Source organism: Sceloporus occidentalis, unplaced genomic scaffold (assembly GCF_023333645.1).
Source record: "Sceloporus occidentalis isolate IW3139 unplaced genomic scaffold, rSceOcc1.0.p SCAF_363, whole genome shotgun sequence".
NCBI classification, from domain to species: Eukaryota; Metazoa; Chordata; class Lepidosauria; order Squamata; family Phrynosomatidae; genus Sceloporus; species Sceloporus occidentalis.
The window spans coordinates 60328-85697 of NW_028317343.1; the positions used below are offsets into that span (position 1 = coordinate 60328).

At 53.2% G+C, this 25370-nt stretch overlaps 1 protein-coding gene across 1 annotated transcript in view; it reads left to right on the forward strand.

Annotated features, from left to right (window-relative positions):
• Positions 1 to 268: 268 nt before the first annotated feature.
• The window catches only part of LOC149273612 (rho GTPase-activating protein 39-like), a 41619-nt gene continuing 16517 nt past the window's right edge, over positions 269 to 25370 (forward strand). The window contains exons 1-4 of the mRNA XM_089506096.1: positions 269 to 279; positions 8886 to 9320; positions 15689 to 17090; positions 18528 to 19089. Of these exons, the coding sequence (XP_089362222.1) occupies positions 269 to 279; positions 8886 to 9320; positions 15689 to 17090; positions 18528 to 19089 (2410 nt within the window). The remainder of the gene's footprint in view (positions 280 to 8885; positions 9321 to 15688; positions 17091 to 18527; positions 19090 to 25370) is intronic.

Below are 25370 nucleotides of genomic sequence, written 5' to 3' on the forward strand. Positions count from 1 at the left end.
GCTGCCGGGGCAACAGCGCGTTCCCGCACGGTATGGAGTTCGGGGGCGCGCTTCGCAGCCCTGTGGCAGGTGGAGCGGGCGCGTCCCCGCGGAGCGCCAGACACACGCAGAGGGAGCCGCGCAGCCTCCTCCCCGAACCGCAGCCGCCTCATGGCATCCTCCGCCGGCCGGGCCGCCCTGCACGGGCTCAGCTAGGCAGCCTCACAGTCCCGGGGCCCCGGCCAAGGGCACCGCACGATCGGCGGACACGCGACCGGAGCCCGGGAAGATGGCGGAGAGGTATCGGAGAGCATCCCTGGGAGCGTGCTGTGGAGGGGAGGGTTAATATGAGGTGCATCCTGGGAGGGGGTTAATGACCGGAGAATCCTGGGGTGGAGAGGGTTACTGAGGTGTATCCTACGGTGGGGAGGTTAATAAAAGGGGTAATCTGGAGAGAGTCGGGGGGTTTATGATAGGAGCGTCCCTGGGAGGGGCAAATTCCAGGTGCTTCTAAGAGAGGAGCAAGTCAATGGCAGGAGCATCAAGGGGTACAGACACATCCTGCAAGGAAGGAGTTAATGCCGTGACCTATTGTATGTGAGGAGGAAGGGGTTAATGAGGTGTACCCAAGCATCCTGTATGTGAGGAGGATAGGGGTTAACGAGGGGTACCCAAGCATCCTGTATGTGAGGATGATAGGGGTTATTCTGTATGTGAGGAGGAAGTGGTTAATGAGGGGTACCCAAGCATCCTGTATGTGAGGAGGAAGGGGTTAATGAGGGGTACCAAAGCATCTTGTGTATGAGGATGAAGGGGTTAATGTGCAGGATGTCAGCGTGCATTGTGCTTTGCAGAAGAGGTTAATAAACGGTACCCAAGCATTCTGTGTATGATCTTCAAAGGGTTAATGAGTGGTACCTGAGCATCCCATATGTTATGAGGAAGGGGTTACCTGAGGGTCCTGTGTCTGAGGAGGAAGGAGTTGATAGGCAGTACTGAAGCATGGGTATCTCTCATTAACCCATTCCTGTGTATGAGGAAGAAGGGTGTTATTTCTGTGTCTTGTGTGTGAGGGGAAAGGGGTTAACTAGTGGTACCCGAGCATCCATTGCGCATGTTCTGTATCACATTTAGCTGTAATTTGTCATAACCCATCATGTGCCAATCAGGCCCTGAATGACACGGGGTTAATAAACCGCCATGGCTTACGTGCAGGAGCTAAATGCAGGAGCTAAATGGTTAACGTTCCTTGTAACGGTTAACAGGTGCTACATGAGGATGAAGGGGTTAAAAGACAGGTGTGTCCTCATGTGGGGAGGGTAGGGTTAATAGAATGCACCCAATGACTATTCTGTGTGTGGGGCATGGTATGGCATGGGTAAATGACATATAACCATCATCCTCCAGGAATGGGTTAACGAGGGGTATCAGCGTCCAAAAGATACCCAGCAACAGGTGCCTTTAAGAAATTAACTGCCCCTGAAATCTGCCTCTGAGCAGCCGGATGACCGCCAGATGCCCCGGGGCGGCGGTGCAGGAGCCCCGCAGGGTGCAGGAGCCCCGTTAGGTAGAAGGGTGAATTTATAGCCGCGTGTGCGGGGAGGAAAGGGTTACGCTGGGTCACTTGTACGTGGCTGTGGCATATGTTGGAATTCCCTGGTGTTTGATGTGCGATGGTCGCCGGCGGTCTGTTACACGCGTGTTTGCAGCGTGTAGGTGTGTTTATCTCTGTGTTGCGCACCGCCAGGTGTCTGTATGAAAATATTTGCGATGTATGTGCGTTACGTGTGTAAATATACAGGCGTGTTCACAGCCGCCCGGCTCTCTATTCCAGGCAGATTCTTCTTATCCCGGCAGCTGCCGGCTGAGCTATTTATAGCCCCATGTGGGGCAGTTGGGGGGGGTTTGGGGTAAAGCCGTGTGCGGGGCCCTGGTTTGTGATTTGGTCGCGTTACTAGCCTAAGGGCCCCATGCGAGCTGCCTCCATAAAAATTGCAGTGTGGGGGGGCGCGTTGCTTTTTTTTTGGGTGCCCCCGTTCCACCATTCACGGCCCCTGTGCAGATTGTTGGGGTCGCTCAGCCAATGAGGGTAGGTGCAGGTGCGGCACCCTTTACATTCCAGAAGCATACCCAAGACATTGCTGTGGCCCTGAGGGGGTTAACAGGCGAAGTCGCTGCAGCAGGTTCTGCGCCTTCAGACGGACGCATTAAACGAGCGCAGCTTCCTGCCCCCCCCCCCTGCGTGCCGGAATCCGCTCTGCATTCACAGCATCCATGCGCGGCGCCGTATCGTCACGCGGCCTCTCTGTAAAGCAGCAGCTGCAGCGCTGCTGTGCATGTGTTTTGTTAACCCTTTCCAGTGGTACATAGAGCGGCATGGCTAGTATGCAGCAGGTGGCATGTAACGGCGTGTTTCCGGGGTCGGGCCAGCCCTGCCTGTGCGGCAGTCCGTGGCTGGGGGCTTTTGTTGCCTCTCTTGGGGTATTTTGGGAATGAAGGTGTTGGTCTAACAATGCAGCGAATCTGCGGACATTCCACGCATTGCTGCGCCGATCTGCCACGGAAGGGGCTACGCATGTGGGAGAGATGCGTGTCACATGTCACCCGTACACAGGCGTCGCGTGTGGCTGTTCTTCGCCCCGTGGCCGGCCGTGTTTCATGCGCTCACCTGGTTCTTGCATGATGTATGCGCTGTGTGGTATGCATGCGATCGCCGGCGGCTCATCTGTGCGCAGGAAGCAGCGGGTGCTGCCGTGTGAGCTGTCCCTAGGAAACCAGCGCCCTCCTCCTCCTCCAATAAACTTCCCTCCTTATCTTTCTTAAATAAGAATCCCCTCTCTCTTCTCTGCCCGTCTCTCTCTCTCCTCTGCCCGTCTCTCTCTCTCTCTCTCTCTCTCTCTCTCTCTTCTCTGCCCGTCTCTCTCCTCTTCTCTGCCCTTCTCTCTCCTCTTCTCTGCCCGTCTCTCTCCTCTTCTCTGCCCGTCTCTCTCCTCTTCTCTGCCCGTCTCTCTCCTCTTCTCTGCCCGTCTCTCTCTCTCTCTCTCTCTCTCTTCTCTGCCCGTCTCTCTCTCTCTCTTCTCTGCCCGTCTCTCTCTCTCTCTCTCTCTCTCCTCTGCCCGTCTCTCTCTCTCTCTCTCTCTCTCCTCTGCCCGTCTCTCTCTCTCTCTCTCTCTCTCTCCTCTGCCCGTCTCTCTCTCTTCTCTGCCCGTCTCTCTCTCTCTCTCTCTCTCTCTCTCTCTCTTTGCCCGTCTCTCTCTCTCTCTCTCTCTCTCTCTCTCTCTCTCTCTCTCTCTCTCTTCTCTGCCCGTCTCTCTCTCCTCTGCCCGTCTCTCTCTCCTCTGCCCGTCTCTCTCTCCTCTGCCCGTCTCTCTCTTCTCTTCCCGTCTCTCTCTCTCTCTCTCTCTCTCTCCTCTGCCCGTCTCTCTCTCCTCTGCCCGTCTCTCTCCTCTGCCCGTCTCTCTCTCCTCGGCCCGTCTCTCTCTTCTCTGCCTGTCTCTCTCTCTCTCTCTTCCGTATAATCGTCCCCTCTTTCCCCTCGCTTTAGTGAATAGCCCTCCGCTCGTCTCTGTGCTGCTGGGTAGTCTCACCTGTCCTGATGAATGGCTTTCCCAGTACGTTTGATACTTTGTGTCACCCTATACCCTCTATAGGGCAGAGACAGAGGAGCAAATCACCCTCTTTAACCCTTTCATGCCAGTGTGACCCTATTATCACCATATGTCAGTTGCCACACACGGGTCTCATGAATGGCGTCTCATTGGGTTACAGCTCCTTGGTAAGCGATTCACCCGCGTCCGGAGTGCACGGGACTCGCCTAAACGGGGGTACTTGGTCGTGGCGGGGGGGCTGCCCATTCTCTTCTTTGATGCCTGTTTTACCCCATTTATGGCAAATCCCAGTAGCCGCGTCACCATTTGTGAGCCTCTGAGTTCTATGAAGCTGTTCTTGGCAGTATGTGGCGCGTATACCGAACAACCTAATCAGTGGCTGGCAGCGCCCACGGCCTCCTATTTTAGATGCCAGTCCTGACGCCCCGCTGGAAATTCTATCGCTCTGAGCTCTGCCCCTGCTGATTATTAAAACAAAAAGCACAATTCATTTATTTATAAAAGGCTGTCATCTGTATGTGGAAAAACTTATACCGCCGGAGATTACATAATATATAATATGAGGAATATACAGGATATAACGGGTTATAAGGACGGGATTAGTTATACGGCCGGAGAGTATATAATATATAATATGAGGAATATACAGGATATAACGGGTTATAAGGACGGGATTAGTTATACGGGGGAGAGTATATAATATATAATATGAGGAATATACAGGGATATAACGGGTTATAAGGACGAGATTAGTTATACGGGGGAGAGTATATAATATATAATATGAGGAATATACAGGATATAACGGGTTATAAGGACGGGATTAGTTATACGGGGGGAGAGTATATAATATATAATATGAGGAATATACAGGGATATAACGGGTTATAAGGACGGGATTAGTTATACGGGGGGAGAGTATATAATATATAATATGAGGAATATACAGGATATAACGGGTTATAAGGACGGGATTAGTTATACGGCCGGAGAGTATATAATATATAATATGAGGAATATACAGGATATAACTGGGGTTATAAGGACGGGATTAGTTATACGGCCGGGGAGTATATAATATATAATATGAGGAATATACAGGATATAACGGGTTATAAGGACGAGATTAGTTATACGGGGGAGAGTATATAATATATAATATGAGGAATATACAGGGATATAACGGGTTATAAGGACGGGATTAGTTATACGGATGGAGAGTATATAATATATAACATGAGGAATATACAGGATATAACGGGTTATAAGGACGGGATTAGTTATACAGACCTGAGTATATAATATAGAAGAAGCTGGTAAAGGAGCTGTTCCCGGGCTATCAGCACCAAGTCTATAACCATACAGTGTATATTAACGCGCCAGGCAATTTTCTCGTCTGCACCTTAACCAGTCGGATTCCGCATTATGATATATAATATATTTCACGGTATATTTTAATAACGGATCGCCAACAGATGCTGTAGCGTTGATACAAGCGAAGCCTAAAGATATCAAAATTGACATTAACCCCTTCCACGGCCGGCGACGCCATGGGGTTTTGCATTTAACCCTGCGGGTGAGCAGGAGATGGGGCTGAGCTTGCAGTCTATTTGCTGTTTTTTCTCTGAAGCTTCGCCCCTGTGCCGTGATCACCATGCGCAGCAGCAGGCCCGTTTCCTGATACATTAGCCGCCGCGCGTTACATTGTATGTCGGCTCTGAATTATTTACAGCCGTTTTCTGGAAGAGGTGCTTTTTCAGTGCCGTTAATTGCGTGTTTTCTGTGTTATCCGCGTGTCTCGGGTTCTGTTACCCAAACGTCTCGCTAATTAAATCAAAGGAGCTTTTAGCCTAAAGGCTGTCGCTGCCGTAGCGTGAGTGCAGAGCGTCAGCGTGAGTGCAGAGCGTCAGCGCGAGTGCAGAGCGTCAGCGTTGAGTGCAGAGCGTCAGCGTTGAGTGCAGAGCGTCAGCGTTGAGTGCAGAGCGTCAGCGTTGAGTGCAGAGCGTCAGCGTTGAGTGCAGAGCGTCAGCGTGAGTGCAGAGCGTCAGCGTTGAGTGCAGAGCGTCAGCGTGAGTGCAGAGCGTCAGCGTGAGTGCAGAGCGTCAGCGTTGAGTGCAGAGCGTCAGCGTTGAGTGCAGAGCGTCAGCGTGAGTGCAGAGCGTCAGCGTTGAGTGCAGAGCGTCAGCGTGAGTGCAGAGCGTCAGCGTTGAGTGCAGAGCGTCAGCGTTGAGTGCAGAGCGTCAGCGTTGAGTGCAGAGCGTCAGCGTTGAGTGCAGAGCGTCAGCGTTGAGTGCAGAGCGTCAGCGTTGAGTGCAGAGCGTCAGCGTTGAGTGCAGAGCGTCAGCGTTGAGTGCAGAGCGTCAGCGTTGAGTGCAGAGCGTCAGCGTGAGTGCACGTGCGCGCCACTATTCCCTATGTATGTAAATACTACGCCTTTCGCTAGTACGTGTTGTATGAGACTGGAGGTTGCCATGGAAACCTGCGAGTGAGGCCTTTGGCATTGAATGGAGACGAGAAGAATAAAATAGATCAGAGGCTGAGACTTCACCTTATTACAGCTGCGCATGTGCAGGGAAGGTGCATGTAATCACTATAGCGTTATCCACACAAAGACAATGGACAATGAGTGTTAATTATACGGCTGGCGGAGGCATTTGTGCTGTGGGCGGGCGCGTGTGCGATGTGGGCGGGCGCGTGTGCGATGTGGGCGGGCGCGTGTGTTTGCATTGTTTGCGGGCGCGTGTGCGATGTGGGCGGGCGCGTGTGCGATGTGGGCGGGCGCGTGTGTTTGCATTGTTTGCGGGCGCGTGTGCGATGTGGGCGGGCGCGTGTGCGATGTGGGCGGGCGCGTGTGCGATGTGGGCGGGCGCGTGTGCGATGTGGGCGGGCGCGTGTGTTTGCGATGTGGGCGGGCGCGTGTGTTTGCGATGTGGGCGGGCGCGTGTGTTTGCGATGTGGGCGGGCGCGTGTGTTTGCGATGTGGGCGGGCGCGTGTGCGATGTGGGCGGGCGCGTGTGCGATGTGGGCGGGCGCGTGTGTTTGCATTGTTTGCGGGCGCGTGTGCGATGTGGGCGGGCGCGTGTGCGATGTGGGCGGGCGCGTGTGTTTGCGTTGTGGGCGGGCGCGTGTGTTTGCGTTGTTTGCGGGCGCGTGTGCGTTGTGGGCGGGCGCGTGTGCGTTGTGGGCGGGCGCGTGTGTCTGCGATGTGGGCGGGCACGTGTGTTTGCGTTGTGGGCGGGCTCCTTAACATCGGAGGCTTCTGTTTGGCCATGGGACTGCGCCTCCTTAACACATGGTTCTGGATCCGGGTTTTATGGCAGGCGATAGGTCGTTTTAGTTTGATTGGCAGCCGTGTGGCCATCGCGGATCTCCTGAGCACCCTTCGGATTTGTTTGGTTTCCGGTGAGTTTCGTGCCGGGGGCCACCAAGCGCCACACTGGGACTGGGACCCCGAGGACTCGGTATCGGTTTTAGGGGGGGGGGGCAGCGGGCTCTGGCTTTTGGCCCCCACTTTCCCTTTAAGACCAGCAGGTCCCTTTTGTGGGGGGGGCGTCTCTATGCTTCGGTCTGGGAGGGAAGAGGCTGCGTATCAGAAGATGGAGATCGGGAGCCTTCGCCATTTTGGATCAGCACATTTGTTCTTCGCATTGGATGTATACTAGAAAAAAAACGTCCTGTTCTCGGGATCCGCTGGGTTATTCCTCCCCTTTGGTTGCGGCCATTGAAAGAGACGTTGGGTAAAGGATTAGTTTTGGGGTACGCAGTGGTGCGCGTCTCGCTGGGTCATGTAGATGCACTCTTTGCGTTGGACGCCCCGGAGTAAGCGGCTCTCTGCGGGGGGGGGGGGGGATGCGCATGCGCGGTAATGAGATTTTACTGGTAATTACCGAGGATTTTCCCAGAGGGCGTCTGTGTAAGAAAATAAAGTAAAAAGCTAATTCTTTGTACTTTGTCCCCGTTTCCTGCAGCTTTTTATTCAGGGATAACGTGCGGCTAATCCCAGCGATTACTGCGGCTCATCCGCCTCCGCTGGACCCTTTAAAGGCCGCCCGTGCATGCGCAGGGATTATTTTCCATCCGCCCAAACTGCCCTGGCTTCCTCATAAATCCCGAAATTGCCTCTCTCGTTAACCCCCTGAGTGCCGGGCAGGATATTTTTTTTTATCGTTCAGACAGAAGCGGGGGGGGGTCCCCCGGCTCTGACATGCGCAACGTTTTCCTGATCCGCAGCTTCAAATGACATCATTTGTATGACTTCATATCATTATACATGTTATGACTGATCCAGGGTTAGTAGAAGTGAAGCCCCCCAGCCTCCCCCCGCGGAGGGTTTCTGTGTGAGATGCTCTGCAGGGCTCCGAGGGTCCCAGACCTCCCAGTTTGACGCCCTGTTGGCCCAGCTGAGTGCGTTCGCTGGAGGAGGGCGCATGCGCGGTTACCGACACTCCTGCGGCACCGCGCTGTGGGGTATTGTCCCGGTGTGACCGATGAGTCGCCGTCTTGGTAAGTGGTGCTATTGATTGCGTTTGCGAGCTTTTAACGAGCGGGAAGGTAATGCGCGAAGTGGATCGCTAGCCATGCGGGTAATCGGTCCGCGGCGAGATGCGTTAAAGGACGGGCAGCCCGGTAATGCGCCAGCCGGGCTCTCGCCATTTATCGGTAACGTGGGAACAGCCTTCACCGGACTGCAACCCTCATCGCTTTCAGCCGGCACAGTGGGTAAAGCCTGTCTGGGAAGGCGCCTGTCTGGCCGCAGAATTTAGGGGGTGTTCTAGGGGGTGTTAATATTATGTGTATACGGTGCACATACGTGTAACGTGTAACACGGCTTTAAACCCGCCGTGGAGCGGAGAGGCCTGACCTCGCTGTGGTTACTGTATCCGGAGCGGCCGCCGTTTGCCGAAACGTTTATAGGAAGCGGCGTTACTTGAGTTCTCGCGCAGTTTAACCGTTTACATTCCATTTATATATATATCGCCGGCAGAGTCCGTGGTGTGAGCCTGCGCGACGTGTATACCGCGCATTGTGCCGGCGGCCCAGAGTTGGCCTATTGGTGTCTAACAGGTTTGTCCCATTCCCTCACTGTATTAGCCTCTACCACTTCTGCTGGGAGGCTGTTCCATTAATCTCCCACTTCCTTCCGTTCCATCAAAGCCCTCTGACCGCCCCCAGATATATTACAGCTCAGCGCATCTGTAGATTTCATTTGGGTTCCTAAAAAGTTTAGTTTATGAAGTCGTTTTATGGGAATATTGAAACGAGTGAATATGCATCTTTTTTCTTTTTCTTTCATTACAGGCTGGAATGGGTGGAGATCATCGAGCCGCGCACGCGCGAGTGCATGTACGCCAACCTGATCACGGGGGAGTGCGTGTGGGACCCCCCTCCCGGCGTGCGGATTAAGCGCACCAACGAGAACCAGTGGTGGGAGCTGTTTGACCCGAACACGTCGCGCTTCTACTACTACAACGCCAGCACCCAGCGGACGGTGTGGCACCGGCCGCAGAACTGCGACATCATCCCGCTGGCCAAGCTGCAGACGCTGAAGCAGAACACCGAGTCGCCCCGGGCCTCGGCGGAGAACAGCCCCGGACGGGGCAGCAACGTCAGCCGCGAGGGCAGCACCGGCTCGTCCCTGGAGCAGGAGCCGGACGCCGGAGACAAGAGTGCCGAGCCGGCCAAGCCCAACCGCCACTCGGCCCCCTACTTCGTGGTGAAGGAAGAGTCGGACAGGTAACGGATGCCGCCCGTTAGAGAAAGCGGGGGCCGCGCAGTGCCGGGGAGAGCTTGTAGCTTAAGGGGTTAATTACCAAAGCTGCCCGCGGCTTGTGCCGTCAGTCTGTTGTTCGGGGTGTAAATGTTACCCGGGGGAAGCCCTAATGTGACGGGCAGCAGGAGTACCCCCCAAACCCAGGGGTAAATGCCCACTTCCCAGTGACCGTACCCTCGGACGGGGTATAAAGCACTTGGTGACAGCGGCTGCTGTCTCGGCTACCCCACACGGTGGCTCATGGTCACTCCACAGACTTTCATTAGTCCAGCTGGGTGATTGAGACTGAGCCATTCCGTTGTTCCCCACAGGCAGTATGATAAGGAGTCGGGGTGTTTAGTAGATCGGGGGTCAGATAACAGAGCGAGAATCATACAAACGGCTGATATGCAGCTGCCTGAAAACTTTATATCACGGGGCAAAAACTACAACCGGGGTAAAAAGAAAAAAATATATATATATATTTTTTTTAAAACATATTTTTTTATCTGACCCGAGGAATAAAATGTTGGGAGATCGGCTGTAAGATTTCAGGGCCGTTTGTAATGCACCCTATTGGCTCGGATATAGGCTGCACCCTGAAAGTTAGGTGCTTTTTTTAAAGAAAAAAAATTCTTAGTAAAAAAAACCAAAAAACTTACATATGCTGCCCCCGCGAGATATGCTGCCACTCTGCCCCCGCGAGATATGCTGCCACTCTGCCCCCGCGAGATATGCTGCCACTCTGCCCCCGCGAGATATGCTGCCACTCTGCCCCCGCGAGATATGCTGCCACTCTGCCCCCGCGAGATATGCTGCCACTCTGCCCCCGCGAGATATGCTGCCACTCTGCCCCCGAGAGGTCCTGCCCCCCCCCTCACCTACCGGTGCAGACTCCCCGGGGTCTTGCAGGGCCGGCGGGGGACAGCTACGCAGTACGTGTACTCAACTGCCGGTGATTGTTGGCGTACATCGCGCAGACGTTCACCGGCTGCGGCGATGCAAGCGTTAACAACCTCCGCTGCCGGCACGTCTGCGCGATGTGCTTAGACAGGGCCGGCCCAAGGCAAAATGCCGCCTGGGGCGAATTTTAAAATGCCGCCCCCCCCCCCTTATCTACTCTTCCTCTCCCTCCGTCCCTGCCGCCCCCCCTTGTACTTACCTTTCAGCAGCCCTAAGGGGAGTCTCCCTGTTCGGTCTCGGTGCCGGCTATGAGGAAATCTTCCGGCACTCAGCATTACAAGCCGGCCCCGAGACTGAACAGGAAGACTCGCCGCAGAGGAGAGAGCGAGGGGCGCCGAGCCGGTACTGACAGCTTGGTGACCGAAAACCACTCGGCGCCCCTTTCTCTCTCTTTCGCTTTCAAAAAAAAAAAGGGCTTGGGGCGGCAAAGTGCCCCCCTTCAAAAGTGCTGCCTGGAGCGGCTGCCCCACTCGGCTCCATTGTCGGGCCGGCCCTGCGCTTAGACAATCTCCCGTGCCGCCCCCCCCCCCCCCCCCCCCGTGGAAAGTGCCGGCAGGGGAGGTTGTCTGAGCGTATCGGGGAGTAGGATGCGGGTCCCCTGCAGCGCTGCGGGGCATCTGTATCCTAACCCCGCTGCCTGCCCGGCGCCAGGGACTGCATGACCCGGGCACCGGGCGCTAGACCCCGAATATAGGCCGCACCCCCACTTTAAAGACTTAAAGTGGGGGGAAAAAGTGTTGCCTATATTCGAGCCAATACGGTATTTATAACGCTCCGTAACTATACAATGTATTCGGCTTATTAACCGCGGGGGGGGCGACCGGGGGGCGGGGGCCACGGTTCAGATTTTGTTGCTTTTCGTGTCTTTGATATTTTAAGGATTGAGTAAAAGAATCGGCCGTTGGGGTTTTTGGAGCTCGATATTTTACTTCGTTTAAACCCAAAACCCAGCTTTCAGACTAAAGTGCAAAGAAACCGAGGCCCGAAGGGACTGTCTCCTGAGAATCGGGACACTTGTCACTGCTAGGAATTTTGTTCCGTTTTTTCGCCTTTTATTTGGATTCTTGCCCCAAAGGATGCTGCGAGGTTTGCGGCTGAGAGCGAGGCAGGAATGAGCTCCTTCCGTTAACGGCAGGCGTCCCGGGGGCCGATACCGGTCATGTCTGTTTAATGAACTGGGAAGACGGGGGGCCGACGTCACATTCAGCATCTACCGGCAGCGTCATTAGCTTATCACCCCGGCTCGCCCGTGACTAAAAGGAGCAGCCGAGACAATAATATTTTCAATAAAGAGGCTTCTGGCTTTAAGTTAAATAAGAACCCGCCGGTGGATCGGCCCCATCCGGCCCCCGTCTAGTCGCCCGTTTCTCCTGCTGTAACGACTCAAACCTTAATCAGTCGTTGGTCTCGTCTTAGATTCCGGAGCCGTATGTCTATCCCATGCATGTTTAATCCCTTCGCTGTATTACCCTCTACCACCTCTGCTAGGAGGCTGCTCAACTTATCCACCACCCTCTCAGTAAAGCAAAACTTCCTTCGTTCCCATCTCAGTCTTTGATCCTCTAGTGTCAGATTCCGGTCTCTTCTTTATCCCTTTCTGTATTTAAATCCCCCCCCCCCTAAATTTGTTATAAGTTACAAAAACCCCAATAAAAGCATATTTTGGCGACGCCGGGCAGGTTCCGTACGCTATTGGTTGTCATGGAAACCAGTGATGGATTCCATCCTCCTCACATCAGCTGTTTAAGGGATTTGCCCATAAAGCCGGATAAAAAAAATCAATAAAAGGCATTCATGTCACAGAGGTTATTTTAACCGAGTCTTTCTTCCCAGAGGTGGCTGCTGTGACCCCTCGTTCTTCTGCCCCGTTAGTCTCCGTAATACCCCTAACTGCCCCGTAATCGGGTTTATTCCTCGGCGCGGGATGTTGGGGCTTCAGAACGTTAATTAACTCTATAAGAACCGGTGCGGAGCTGGTAGTCCGTGTACCGCGTGGCACCGCCATCCGGGGTACTTGGCTTTGCCCCCGTCCCCCTGCACCTGTTACCCTCGCTGTGCCCCCGCTGCAGGGAACATGCGCTGCTGCGGCTCCTGCAGAGTTCCAGCTCAGATATTCAGCACTTCTTTCTCCTTGCTGCGTTTCCATGGCGATATCGATCGGGCAGACTCCCCGGCAGACTCCCCGGCAGACTCCCCGGCAGACTCCCCGGCAGACTCCCCGGCAGACTCCCCGGCAGACTCAGGGTGTTCTGCGGGCGAGCTTCACCCTGGAGGACCCGCCGCCGGAGCCACCGGGACCTCTGAGATGCACTAAGGCACCCGGTCCGCTTAACGTCAGGGTCTTAACTGTTAGTTGGCCGTAGATGAACAAGATTCCTTGCCTCTGGCGCTCAGAGAGTTAACGCGTTGGATCCTTGAGCCACGTACGTTTAATGTGGTAGTGGGGGCTCTGAACCCCTACCCTGCGATGCTGGTAACGTATTGCGGACGTCCAAATTATATATATTATGTATATATCGCCAACATAGTCTGCAGCGCTGTACAAAGAAGACGAAACATTTAGCGCATCACATGACCGGCCGGTTAGGAGGTCTCTGCCCCAACGATGTTACAATCTACAAGGTGCCGCGTTTCGTCTGAATCTAAGACGAGACCGACGACTGATTAAGGTTTGAGTCGTTACAGCAGGAGAAACGGGGGCCGAATGGGGCCGGAGGGAGACGCTGCACGCTTCCCTTTTTTTTTTTTTTTTATTGTCGTTATTCTATCTTCCTTTTGTACAACGCCACAGATCCTGTTAGCCCCATCATGGAAGAATAATGGTGATGTTTCCCTGCCTGTATGTTGTTGTGCCGGGGGCCGTGCAGGGCCGCTCACCGAACCCGGGCTAAATCATTGAGGTTTGGGGTTTGTTCGATGCATGGTGCGTCACGGAGAGCCTGTCAGCTTCAGCTCCGAGCTTCAAATAACCGAGACGGGGGCCGCTGAATTATTCATGCGCCCTCCGCAGACCACCCGAGCGTGAAGCGCGCACCGGCCCTTTAATTGGATGCTCTGCCGTCTATTGGACGTTAGTCGGAGCGGCCGCTTCTCTCCAAGGTTACGGAGACCTTCGGCCGGCGCGGCCTCATATCACGCTCTCTTTCACGCTCGCTCTCTCTCTCTTTCACGCTCGCTCTCTCTCTTTCACGCTCGCTCTCTCTCTCTTTCACGCTCGCTCTCTCTCTCTTTCACGCTCGCTCTCTCTCTCTTTCACGCTCGCTCTCTCTTTCACGCTCGCTCTCTCTCTCTTTCACGCTCGCTCTCTCTTTCACGCTCGCTCTCTCTCTCTTTCACGCTCGCTCTCTCTCTCTTTCACGCTCGCTCTCTCTCTCTTTCACGCTCGCTCTCTCTTTCACGCTCGCTCGCTCTCTCTTTCACGCTCGCTCGCTCTCTCTTTCACGCTCGCTCGCTCTCTCTTTCACGCTCGCTCGCTCTCTCTTTCACGCTCGCTCTCTCTCTCTCTCTTTCACGCTCGCTCTCTCTCTCTCTCTTTCACGCTCGCTCTCTCTCTCTCTCTTTCACGCTCGCTCTCTCTCTCTCTCTTTCACGCTCGCGCTCTCTCTCTTGCTCGCTCGCTCGCTCTCTCTTTCACGCTCGCTCGCTCTCTCTTTCACGCTCGCTCGCTCTCTCTTTCACGCTCGCTCGCTCTCTCTTTCACGCTCGCTCGCTCTCTCTTTCACGCTCGCTCGCTCTCTCTCTCTTTCACGCTCGCTCGCTCTCTCTCTCTTTCACGCTCGCTCGCTCTCTCTCTCTTTCACGCTCGCTCGCTCTCTCTCTCTTTCACGCTCGCTCGCTCTCTCTCTCTTTCACGCTCGCTCTCTCTCTCTTTCACCAGCACCATGTATAGATCAATAGATAATAATCCGGACCCCCGCTCTGCCTAATCCACCCGGTGAGCCGAGTCTATTAGTCTAAGGCTCTTAGAGGCGTCCCGGGGGAAGCGTCGTTGAAGTCGATGGCGCTTTATAAAACAATAAATAATCGTAATAGTCGAGGAATCACTGCTTTCATCTGATCCCAGCATTCAAAGGACGGCCGGCTGCCGGGAATATGCCAGTATGGTAAATGCCGATGGTAGTAGAGAAGTGACTGGACGCCCCGTAGGGGTGGGCTCGTGGAGCTGCTGTGTGTGAATGGATTTGTTCAGCTGTTTCAGGCAGCCTGTCGGCAGCGACACGGAATGCAGATCGCGCAAACCTTTATGCAAATTTCCAGCAGCTCTCCCAGAGACAGATGATCGGGAAGGAGACGTGGGGGAGGGGTGAATAACCGCGTTATCACACGTCTCCACTTTATTATCCGGGAACGTTCGAGCGTGCGCGCCGTGTGACACATAACATGCACCGATTTAAGAGAAGCCTCACCAGCGCGTCCCCTCGCAGCTCCTTTGGCTCAGTTACATGGGTTTGCCGGGGATGTGCAGTTCATTCCAGCCGCACAGGGGTTAATTCGTGAAGCAGTCCTGTGATTGGATAGGACTTTCGCTTCCCGTTATTGGCTGATGAGTTGGTCGCGTTGGGTTTACGTTTCACATTAAAAGCAAAACTTTAGAGTAAGTTTGATAGTGAGGGCGTTTCATTCGACTTTCCCTCCATTTCCCATGATGCCCCAGTGCAGACTGTATCAGAATCCTCCCGTCAGCCCGAGCAGGAAGTTGGAAGCCGCTTCCTGTTCTCTCCCCGCGTTGTTTTAGCGGGGGGCTCTAGCGCTAGAGATCGTTTCCGGCCGTGCAGGTCCCTCCGTAACGCTATTACCACAGATACCTCAGGGCGACGGACGATTTATACCCCGCGACGGGGCAGCAACATGGCGGCTCCCACATACAGCGCAGCAGTGTATTATATTACCACTAAAGGCAAAAGGAAGAACAATACATCGTATATTGTGTTCCCGCCGTGTACGTCTGGGGTTTGTTGGGCCGGTGGGTCCTGGCGTCTGAGCCGCTGCCGTTTCCCGTTGAAGATGTCGACGTTTCTGAAGGGAATTTTCCCCCTTTGGGCCGTCTTTTTTTGAGGTTACATTATTAGGCATCCATGTGGGGGGGGATTAGAGATATTTTGAAACGCAGGAACGTTTCTGCCGGGGTATTACAGACAGAGGCCGCTGAAGATGCCCCAATTCATATCATAAAACCCCCGTTTGGTTTGTCCGTTCACCAGAAATAGTTCGTTCGACGTTCCGGTGAGTGGTGTTGACTGTCAGAGTATAAAGAAACCCGGTAACCGGCTCTCGCGTTGCCGTCTGGGTTATCGGCGGCCCCGTTCACGCACCCGCGACGCCGTTTAATGGCCGTTTCACGCTGAACGCCGTGCTTTATTCATGCGATCTTCTCTTCTCGTTGACGCAGGACCTCCTCTCTGAGGTGGAATTCCGGCACCAAGGAGAGAATGCTGATAAAGGTGACGGACCGGGAGCCCAGCTTCCTGATGCATCAGGGGAACGGATACTCCATGGACAACGCGCAGGGGACCCGCTCGCGCAGGCCCTCTGGCGGACAGCCCTCCCCGGCCATGCAGACCTTCTCCGTGGATACAGACAACTCGGTCTTCTTCACCGAGAGGAAGCCGTCGCCGTATATGAAAAGGTCCGAGCACGTGGGCACGTGTTCCCCTCTGCTGGGCCGCGGGGAGTCGTTCTGCACCCTGCAATCCCAGCACAGGAAACATTCGAACGAATCCCAGCCGTCCTCCCCGCGCTACGCCTACGAGCCCCCGCTCTACGAAGAACCCCCCACGGAGTACCAGGCTCCCATCTACGACGAGCCCCCCATGGAAATGCAATACGACGGCAGCGGCAATTACCGGGCCATGTCGCCGCAGAAGTCGCCTGTCCGCAAGCCGCACGCCTACTTGCCATCTCCGAAACAGGCCTCCAACTCGCCGTATCAGCAGCTCGTGCTCACCAAGCAGAAATGCTCCGACAGGTTCATGAGTCTGGATTACAGCCCCGCGGGCAGGGAGTACGTGCGCCAGCTCGTGTACGTCGAGCAGTCCGGCTCCAGCCCCAAGATGAAGACCGGTCTGAGGCATAAATACACGCCAAATACCATCGGCGGCTCGTACTCCCTGCAGCATAACCCGTGTTACGCCAGGGACCAGCGGCTCGAGGTCAAGTCGGGGGATTACAGCAGCATGGAGGGCTCGGATGCACGACTCGGTCAGCAGAAGCAGCCGTTCCACGGAGAAGACTCCATGTCTTGGTCCAGTCAGCAGGACTCCATGTCTTCTACAGGGTACTCTCCCAACACGCGGAAAAGGAAAAGCCGGAAGCCGTCTCTGTCCCTGGAGCCCAGCGCGACCCCGTTGGAAAGCGCCGGACAGAGGGAGCCGGCGAGCGAACAGAACATGGTGGAGGAAAGACCTTCGTCCGTGCCCAACAGGCCTCTGATGAGCCGGACGGAGAGCAGGTCGTCGGAAGCCGACATGCACCGCGGGTCTCCCGAGGCGTTTATGGCTCAGGCCAGGCTGGCTTGGGAAGCTCAGCAGGCCCATTTCCACATGAAGCAGAGAAGCAGCTGGGACTCCCAGAAGGACGGCTCCGGGTACGAGAGCGATGGCGCGGTGCCGGTACCCATGCCGGGTCCGGTGGTGCGAGCGTTCAGCGAGGACGAGGCCCTGGCGCAGTACGACAGCAGACACTGGAAGCGAAGCACCTTCGAGAAACTCGGCTTCCCTCAGATACTTCTAGAAAAAAGCGTTTCTGTTCAGACCAACCTGGCGTCCCCGGAGCCGTACCTCCATCCATCGCAGGTGATTTATCTATACATTATACAGGGGGCCGGCTCGCTGATTTATCTATACATTATACAGGGGCCGGTCACTGATTTATCTATACATTATACAGGGGGCCAGTCACTGATTTATCTATACATTATACAGGGGGCCGGTCACTGATTTATCTATACATGGGGCCGGTCACTGATTTATATATACATTATACAGGGGCCGGTCACTGATTTATCTATACATGGGGCCGGTCACTGATTTATATATACATTATACAGGGGCCGGTCACTGATTTATCTATACATTATACAGGGGGCCGGCTCGCTGATTTATCTATACATTATACAGGGGCCGGTCACTGATTTATCTATACATTATACAGGGGCCGGTCACTGATTTATCTATACATTATACAGGGGCCGGTCACTGATTTATCTATACATTATACAGGGGGCCAGTCACTGATTTATCTATACATTATACAGGGGGCCAGTCACTGATTTATCTATACATTATACAGGGGGCCGGTCACTGATTTATCTATACATGGGGCCGGTCACTGATTTATATATACATTATACAGGGGCCGGTCACTGATTTATCTATACATTATACAGGGGCCGGTCACTGATTTATCTATACATTATACAGGGGGCCGGCTCGCTGATTTATCTATACATTATACAGGGGGCCGGCTCGCTGATTTATCTATACATTATACAGGGGGCCGGTCGCTGATTTATCTATACATTATACAGGGGGCCGGTCACTGATTTATCTATACATTATACAGGGGCCGGCTGGCTGATTTATCTATACATTATACAGGGGGCCCGCTCACTGATTTATCTATACATTATACAGGGGCCGGCTCGCTGATTTATCTATACATTATGCAGGGGCCGGTCACTGATTTATCTATACATTATACAGGGGCCGGCTTGCTGATTTAATTCATAAGTGGGGGGGGGGGCAATATCTGGGTCACAAGTTTTTCGGGTTAATTTGTCTTGCCTATGTGTCAAAATTCTCCGGTCCTATAACTTTGGGGGGTAGATTTGGGTGAATTTGCCCCCCGGTGTTACATGTCAGCGGGTAACTCCTCGTAGCCACCGGCGTGAGGAATGCAGTCACATGACGCGCGCTGACATCTCTGTAACAAGTTCAAGTGATCGTTTCCAGCCATGTTTCTTTAATTATACCCAGCAGGGGGGGGGGCTTCAAACCGTGAAGCCAAACACTTGCCCCTAGGGGGGGTAATAAATATATTCGGCACATTCTACATCTTATCACATTTACAAATAGCTTAGATTTCTTTTTTAAAGAAAAAGCAATTACGGCTGCGAGTGGCGTGTGTTCTGAAGTAATTCTTACAATTATCTGATACGCCGAGCGGCCGCTCCGTGTTAAAATTAGAACGCGCCGGCTGATAAGCGTCTCTCTGTCTCTCTGTCTCTTCAGTCGGAGGACCTCGGTGCATGCGCTCAGTTTGAGAACAGCCGTCACAACAGGAACATGATGCCGAGCTCCAGCTGCGTCTTCCCCACCTTCACCCTGAGGAAGCCTTCTTCTGAGACCGACATAGAGAACTGGGCGTCCAAGCACTTCAACAAGCACACCCAGGGACTGTTCCGGCGCAAGGTGTCCATCGCCAACATGCTGGCTTGGAGCAGCGAGTCCATCAAGAAGCCCATGATCATGACCAGCGACCGCAACGTGAAGAAAGAGGCCTGCGAGATCTTCAAACTCATCCAGATGTACATGGGGGACAGGAGAGCCAAGACGGACCAGCTCAACGTCGCTCTGGAGATCGCCACCAAGGGCTGGAGCATGCAGGGCCTAAGGGACGAGCTTTACATCCAGCTCTGCCGGCAGACCACCGAGAACTTCCGCTACGAGAGCCTGGCGCGCGGCTGGGAGCTGATGACTATTTGCTTGGCCTTTTTCCCCCCCACCCCCAAATTTCATTCTTACTTGGAAGGATATATCTATAGGCACATGGACCCGGTGAACGACACAAAAGGTAGGCCTTTCCTCCGTGTCTGCGCCTGGCTTCCCCCACGCTGGGGGTCCGACACCCGCCGGACATGTCTGCTTGTTTGATAAATAAGATGAGGAGGTAACGGGGTTTATCCGCTAAAGGGCGAGTTTGCCGGAGAATTGTGGCTTTAATTCCCTTACTTCATTATACATTGTGAAGGCCCAACCCCGGTGAGCTTCAGCTTCAGGTAGTGCTGGACAGCCCTGTATAATGTATAGTCAAATCTGAATCTCCTTACACATTCAAAAAAAATAATGCTGTTTTTCTCTTGGAAGCAGTAACTGTGGTTAACCCTTGCATGGCTACAAGACTCCTCCACTCTCTGTAACTTGCAGGTACCGGTGGGCTCGTGGGGGCATTTGGGATTTGGCCCTCATTGTACAACTGGTTGCCGGGGGCAAGTGACTTTGCCATGGCAAGTCAGTGGGTTACACGTCGGCGTTAGATCATTTATTGTGCGAATGCGTTATACCCATTGACTATATCCGTGTCCTGCTGTATTTAGAGCCAGCGTGTGCTGCGATGAACATTATGCGCTGCAACCTAGCTCTGTACAACGCGCCGGGGTCCCGAGGGATTTATATTAACCCATCGGTGTCCTGCTCGTATCGGTAATTGGGTCCATGTTATTGTTGTGGCTCACAGACACTATTGAACGTCTCAAGCAGTCTGCTGTGGTGGTTAATGACGGATGACATGCATCCCGACGCTATGGATTATGGTTTCCCTCCCCGGTACTACACGTGTATTGACTCTATCCATAGTACAGGGAGCTGGGGCAGCTCAGGGGTTGCGTTATCATCTAAAACGTCAACACCAAGTCGCTGCCGGCTGCCGGAGATAAGGAAGCTGCAGGCACAAATTCCTTAAAATGGTACAAAAACCTGGCCAGAAATGTCTCGTGGTCGTCGTTTGCGACACATGCGCGGCTCCGGGAGGTAAGTCAAGTTGTCGCGATGTTAGTAAATCAGAATTCTTATACCCCGGCAGCACTTTATATGCCACACTCGGGAACATGTGAAATCTGTATGTGTCACGGGACAACGGCCTATGCAGTCGTCCTAGCCACGGGCGGCCAGCGCTGTGCTGTAATGTGGGTTCAACCACCCGCCAGCAAAGGTGGGTTGGGGTAATATTATACAGTCCGAGGGCCATTAGCGCCCGGTACACAGCCATCATCCGGCCTGAGCTCTGTGTATATCGGCAGTCAAACTCAGGGGAGTACGTTGAGGTTTGCGCATGTTACGGGTGCTGGACAATTATAATTATCAGCGCTTGTCTGTGTCCGCGATTCGAGCTTCCCTTCTGATTGTGCCCTGGTCATAATGGGGTTAATGGGTATTTTACAGCGAGACAGGAATAAGCAGGCAATTTACCAATGATCAATAATGTGGTGCGGAGGTCGCTATACGGTATAGAAATGATCTATGGCGTAACCTACCCAATGGCAGTCTGCGATCCCTTCCCGGAGGGATGTAGAGGGTTAATGGAGACAATAATCACTTCAACAGAAGAAAATGGGAGTAGTGGTGTTACCGTGCCGAGCGCTGTGCGTTAAACATGCGCTGGGTGACATGCAGTGACCTCTCTAGCCAACAGGGGGCAGCATCCCGCTACCTACTGGGAGCTGTGACTGGATGTGAGTATCCGGCCCTTTAAAATCCTCGCGCAGCCTTCATATATCCAGTGGTTGGCGATGAAGAGAATGTTTTTAGACAGATTTAACTTTTTGTGTAGCTCAGCAGCTCAGGCGGAGGGTTGTTCCGGTCACCGGGGCAGATGGGGCATGTGGCTCCTGACTTTCCACCCCTGGGGTATCCAGGCTGGAGGTTGCGTTCTGTTTGTGATTCCCTTTGGGGTGGTTTGCTTGCTGACCGTCTCATTAAAGACATTGCGGGGGTATCGGCACCGACGGGGTTGCTGGGAGGACTCGGCTCCCATTACTCCTGGCCAAAGAGTGATTCCCCCACCCGCCCCAATACATAACGCCACATCTGGTGCAGCGGAGTTCTTGGTGCCGCCAGATGTTGGAAAATCGCTGCCGCCTTACAAATGGTTCCCAGCCGAGGCCTCGAGATTCAAGTAGTTGGTCGGTTGTACAAACTGTGAGGTCTCGGAAGTCTTCTGCTAGGAAGCACATGGCTCATAAGAGTCCTCATGAGAACCGCCGTTGTTGGCTGGTTAATGCCTGGATATTGCCATCTGTCGTGCACCAGCTTGTATCCTGGGCTCCATTAATGCCCCATTACTGCCCGGGTGTATGTGACCTTTGCCTGTAGCCAGGGTTTCTCACCAGGCACCAAGCTCTAGTGCAAGGGTGTCCAACCTGCAGGACTACATATCCCATAATGCTCTTTCAGCTAAGGGGCTGGCTGAGGAGTATGGGAGATGTAGTCCTGCAGCAGCTGGAGGGCCGCAGGTTGGACGCCCTTGCTCTAGTGATTAGTGTCTGATCGTATGAGACTATATTGAGAGCCCTGGCCTGTACCCTAAGCCTCGCCGGCCACTGCACCCAGACTGGTCACCGGCGCGAGGAGCCTTAAGAGGATTTGGAAATAACGGGTTGGGTTCGGACCGTATTCTTTCTAATACTTTTCACCTCATTGGACGCCGTGCCCCCCGCAGCAAAGCACAGGGTGCCGCATTCACAATGGCAGACGATAGGCAGCGGCGTGGCTGGTCTTGAGGAGGTGAGGGAGAGTAGTGTGTGTGAGTGTGTACTGTAGTGTCAGTGTGTATATATAGTGCTGGAGTCAGCGTGTGAGTGTGTACTGTAGTGTCAGTGTGTGTATATAGTGCTGGAGTCAGCGTGTGAGTGTGTACTGTAGTGTCAGTGTGTATATATAGTGCTGGAGTCAGCGTGTGAGTGTGTACTGTAGTGTCAGTGTGTAAATGTATAGTGCTGGAGTCAGCGTGTGAGTGTGTACTGTAGTGTCAGTGTGTAAATGTATAGTGCTGGAGTCAGCGTGTGAGTGTGTACTGTAGTGTCAGTGTGTAAATGTATAGTGCTGGAGTCAGCGTGTGAGTGTGTACTGTAGTGTCAGTGTGTATATATAGTGCTGGAGTCAGCGTGTGAGTGTGTACTGTAGTGTCAGTGTGTATATATAGTGCTGGAGTCAGCGTGTAAGTGTGTACTGTAGTGTCAGTGTGTATATATAGTGCTGGAGTCAGCGTGTGAGTGTGTACTGTAGTGTCAGTGTGTGTGTTTCATAATGGAAATCCTGCAAAACCATGGACGCCAGGAAGTGCTTTGTAGTTGCCATGGCGACTTAGCGCCCGGGGTTTGTCGAACCCTGATTTAAGAGGTTAAATAATTAGATGCACATCGCTCATACACCGCCTGCACTCCCTCTCCAGTCCTCCGGTCTTATTATAGGATCCTGGGCTCCGCGGGGCCCTCATGCCCTCCCCTGTGATCCGATCCGTGCCGCTCCGCTCTCTCACAGGGCTCTATGTTCATTTTTTTCTCCGCTTTATTAATATATCTTTTATTTCTTTCCTTACTTTAAGTTAGTTTTGTTTAGCTTTTTACACGTTTATTTTTAGTGATATATTTAGTTTCTTTATGTTTGAGTCATTTAATTGTAATATTTTATATATTTTTTTATATTAATGCACCTTATTTGTTCGATTATCAGACAAGTTTTTTTTTTCTCGGGGAAAAAAATCATCTGAAAAACGATAAAGGTTGTCTTTTATTCAGACCTCAGATACGCAGCACAGCTAACTAAGCTTAGGGGCCTGTCACTCATCCTCACTAATGCTGTCTCGCACTCTCTCGTGCTCTCTCATTCTCGCTCTCTGTCGATTTCTCTCTTCCTTCTCCACTGTCTGCTTTCGTGTCCCCATCTCCTTTCCTGCTTCTCTTGCCTTTTCTCGTACTTCGGTCTTCTTTCTTCGTCAGTGTCTCCCCGTTTTTCGCCTCCCTTTCCTTCGCCTCCCTTTCCTTCGCCTCCCTTTCCTTCGCCTCCCTTTCCTTCGCCTCCCTTTCCTTCGCCTCCCTTTCCTTCGCCTCCCTTTCCTTCGCCTCCCTTTCCTTCGCCTCCCTTTCCTTCGCCTCCCTTTCCTTCGCCTCCCTTTCCTTCGCCAAATGTTTTGGCTTCTTGGAGTACTTCTCCCTATTAGAGAAGTACCTGGATTACGGAGCGGATCCTGCGGACTGCGAAAGAAGACCGAAGAAAAGAAGCGGCATGTGAGCGCGCGCACGCACGTCTTGATCCCCCCCAAATGGGGTCGCCTTATATTCAGGCCCTTTCTTTGGCGTTCTCTAATGTTTGGATTGTCTTAAAATCGATACGGTATTTTTTTTTTATATTTTTGATTGGATTTATTGTTCGATTTGATTCTGTTTGGTTTGGCCCAATCCTGGCGATTGGCAGAGCGTTTGGTGTTGGAGCCGGTAGAAAATCCGGCAGGTTGGGGGGGTTTGAACGGCTTTAATCCCCGTTTGTGCGTCACTGTTTGAGCCCGTGTACGAAGCCCACCAGGGCATCACGGGAAGGCGATGGAGGCGCCGGCCGTGTTATTCATAGCTGGATCCCGTCGATTCAATTTGAGTTCCCTCTGAATGATCACCCGCCGCAAACAGACGCGCGGAGAGATAATTATTCATCCTCCAACGGCTGCACGGGGCTTCAGGCGGCGCACGTAGCCCGGGTCTTTACGATGCGAAGGAATGAGCGCTTTCGTATGCGTTGGGAATTAACGGAGAGGGAGAGGCTTTATCTCAGCGGCATCGTTTCTTTTCTTATAAAAGTGAACCGGCCCGAAAATGACCTCCTAAAAAAAAAAATAAGTTGCTATTTCACAAAATAATTTACGTGAACGCAATATCCGTGTAAATGGATCAAAAACAGCTTTTACCAGCTTTTCTCAGGGTTGTTCCCCTTCCATTTTTATCGGCTGCCCCATTCACCCCACCTGGGGAGCAATCGCTGGCCCTGCGGGTCCATCAAGGGGGCAATCCCCTTCCACATCCACCCCTCCTGGAGACAGGCCCCTGCCCCGCCAGCCCCTGCCGGGGACGATATATTTCTACATGTTGCATAACTTATTTTTTGCTTATTTTTGTTTTCTGCCCCTGTTGCCCGCTCATGTTGTTTGCCGCGCTCCGTTCCGCGTTGTTCACCATTTCGTTTATTCCCCAGTGACCCGGCATATAAACGAGCTGCTGGCGATCGACAGCGTGAAGAAATCCACACTGAGAAAGAGACTAAAGCCCTATTTGGAGGAGCGAGATGGTACAGTCCGAACGCCTCTGCCGGGGCTGCCGCCGAGCTCTGTACTAAAATCAGCTTCTGCCTGCGCGTCTCACCCCTCTGGCTTTGGCTCGGTGCTCTCTGCACCTTTAAACTAGTGCTTTCTGACCCCCCCATCAGCCCTCTGCCCCCCAAACCTGCACCCTCAACACTGCCTAATAAGGTTTCCATTTTTGTGGTTATGCCCCCAACCCATCCCCCCCCCCCCGTGACTCCGGGGGTAATTAACCAGCCACTTTCTTTGCTTCCTAACCCAATCTTTGCGTTCTTAACAATGTCTGCTTCCTGTGGCCCCCAGGGGCCGCTTTGCCTTTGGCTCTTGAGCCGTCTGTGATGCCGGAGTAAGTGATTCTGGAGCCGTGCGGGGGATGGGAGACGCCGGAGCGAAGCCTTTTATTCTCTGCAGCATTAAAAGCTTTTAGATAGAAAGCGATTTCTATCACACTGTCCCTTTTGATGAGTGGAGGAAGGCGGAGGTTGCGCATGGAGACTGCCCGCCGGGGCATGTCGGGGAGCTAACAGACGGGAATCGTCCATCTGCTTTCAGCTTATATTCATTTACAAAGCGCTTTAAAGGGGGGGCCCAAAAAAACCTGCTTTTATTTCCGTCTGTAAAACCCCCTTTATCTGCAGACCTGGAGCCTCTGTCAGTCATGTGATATTTTGGGCGACTTTCCCGGCTAAAACACCACACTGAGCAGATGCTTTATGGCAATGCTAATGAAGTCCGTCCCTCCATAGACTTTCATTAGTCAGAGAGTCCGGCTGGGTAATGATGACTGAGCTGTTCTATTGTTCCCCACAGGCAGTATAAGGAGACGCGGTGTTTAGTAGATTGGGGATCAGATAACAGAACAAGAAACTCATACAAATGGCTGAAAACATTATATTACGGGGCAAAAACTGGGGTAAAAAAATATAATTTTGAAAAGAAATAATTCTCCCTAGAAACGCAGAATCCAGCAGCAGATAACTCCAGGAGTCGCTACAGAAGAGATCGCTGGC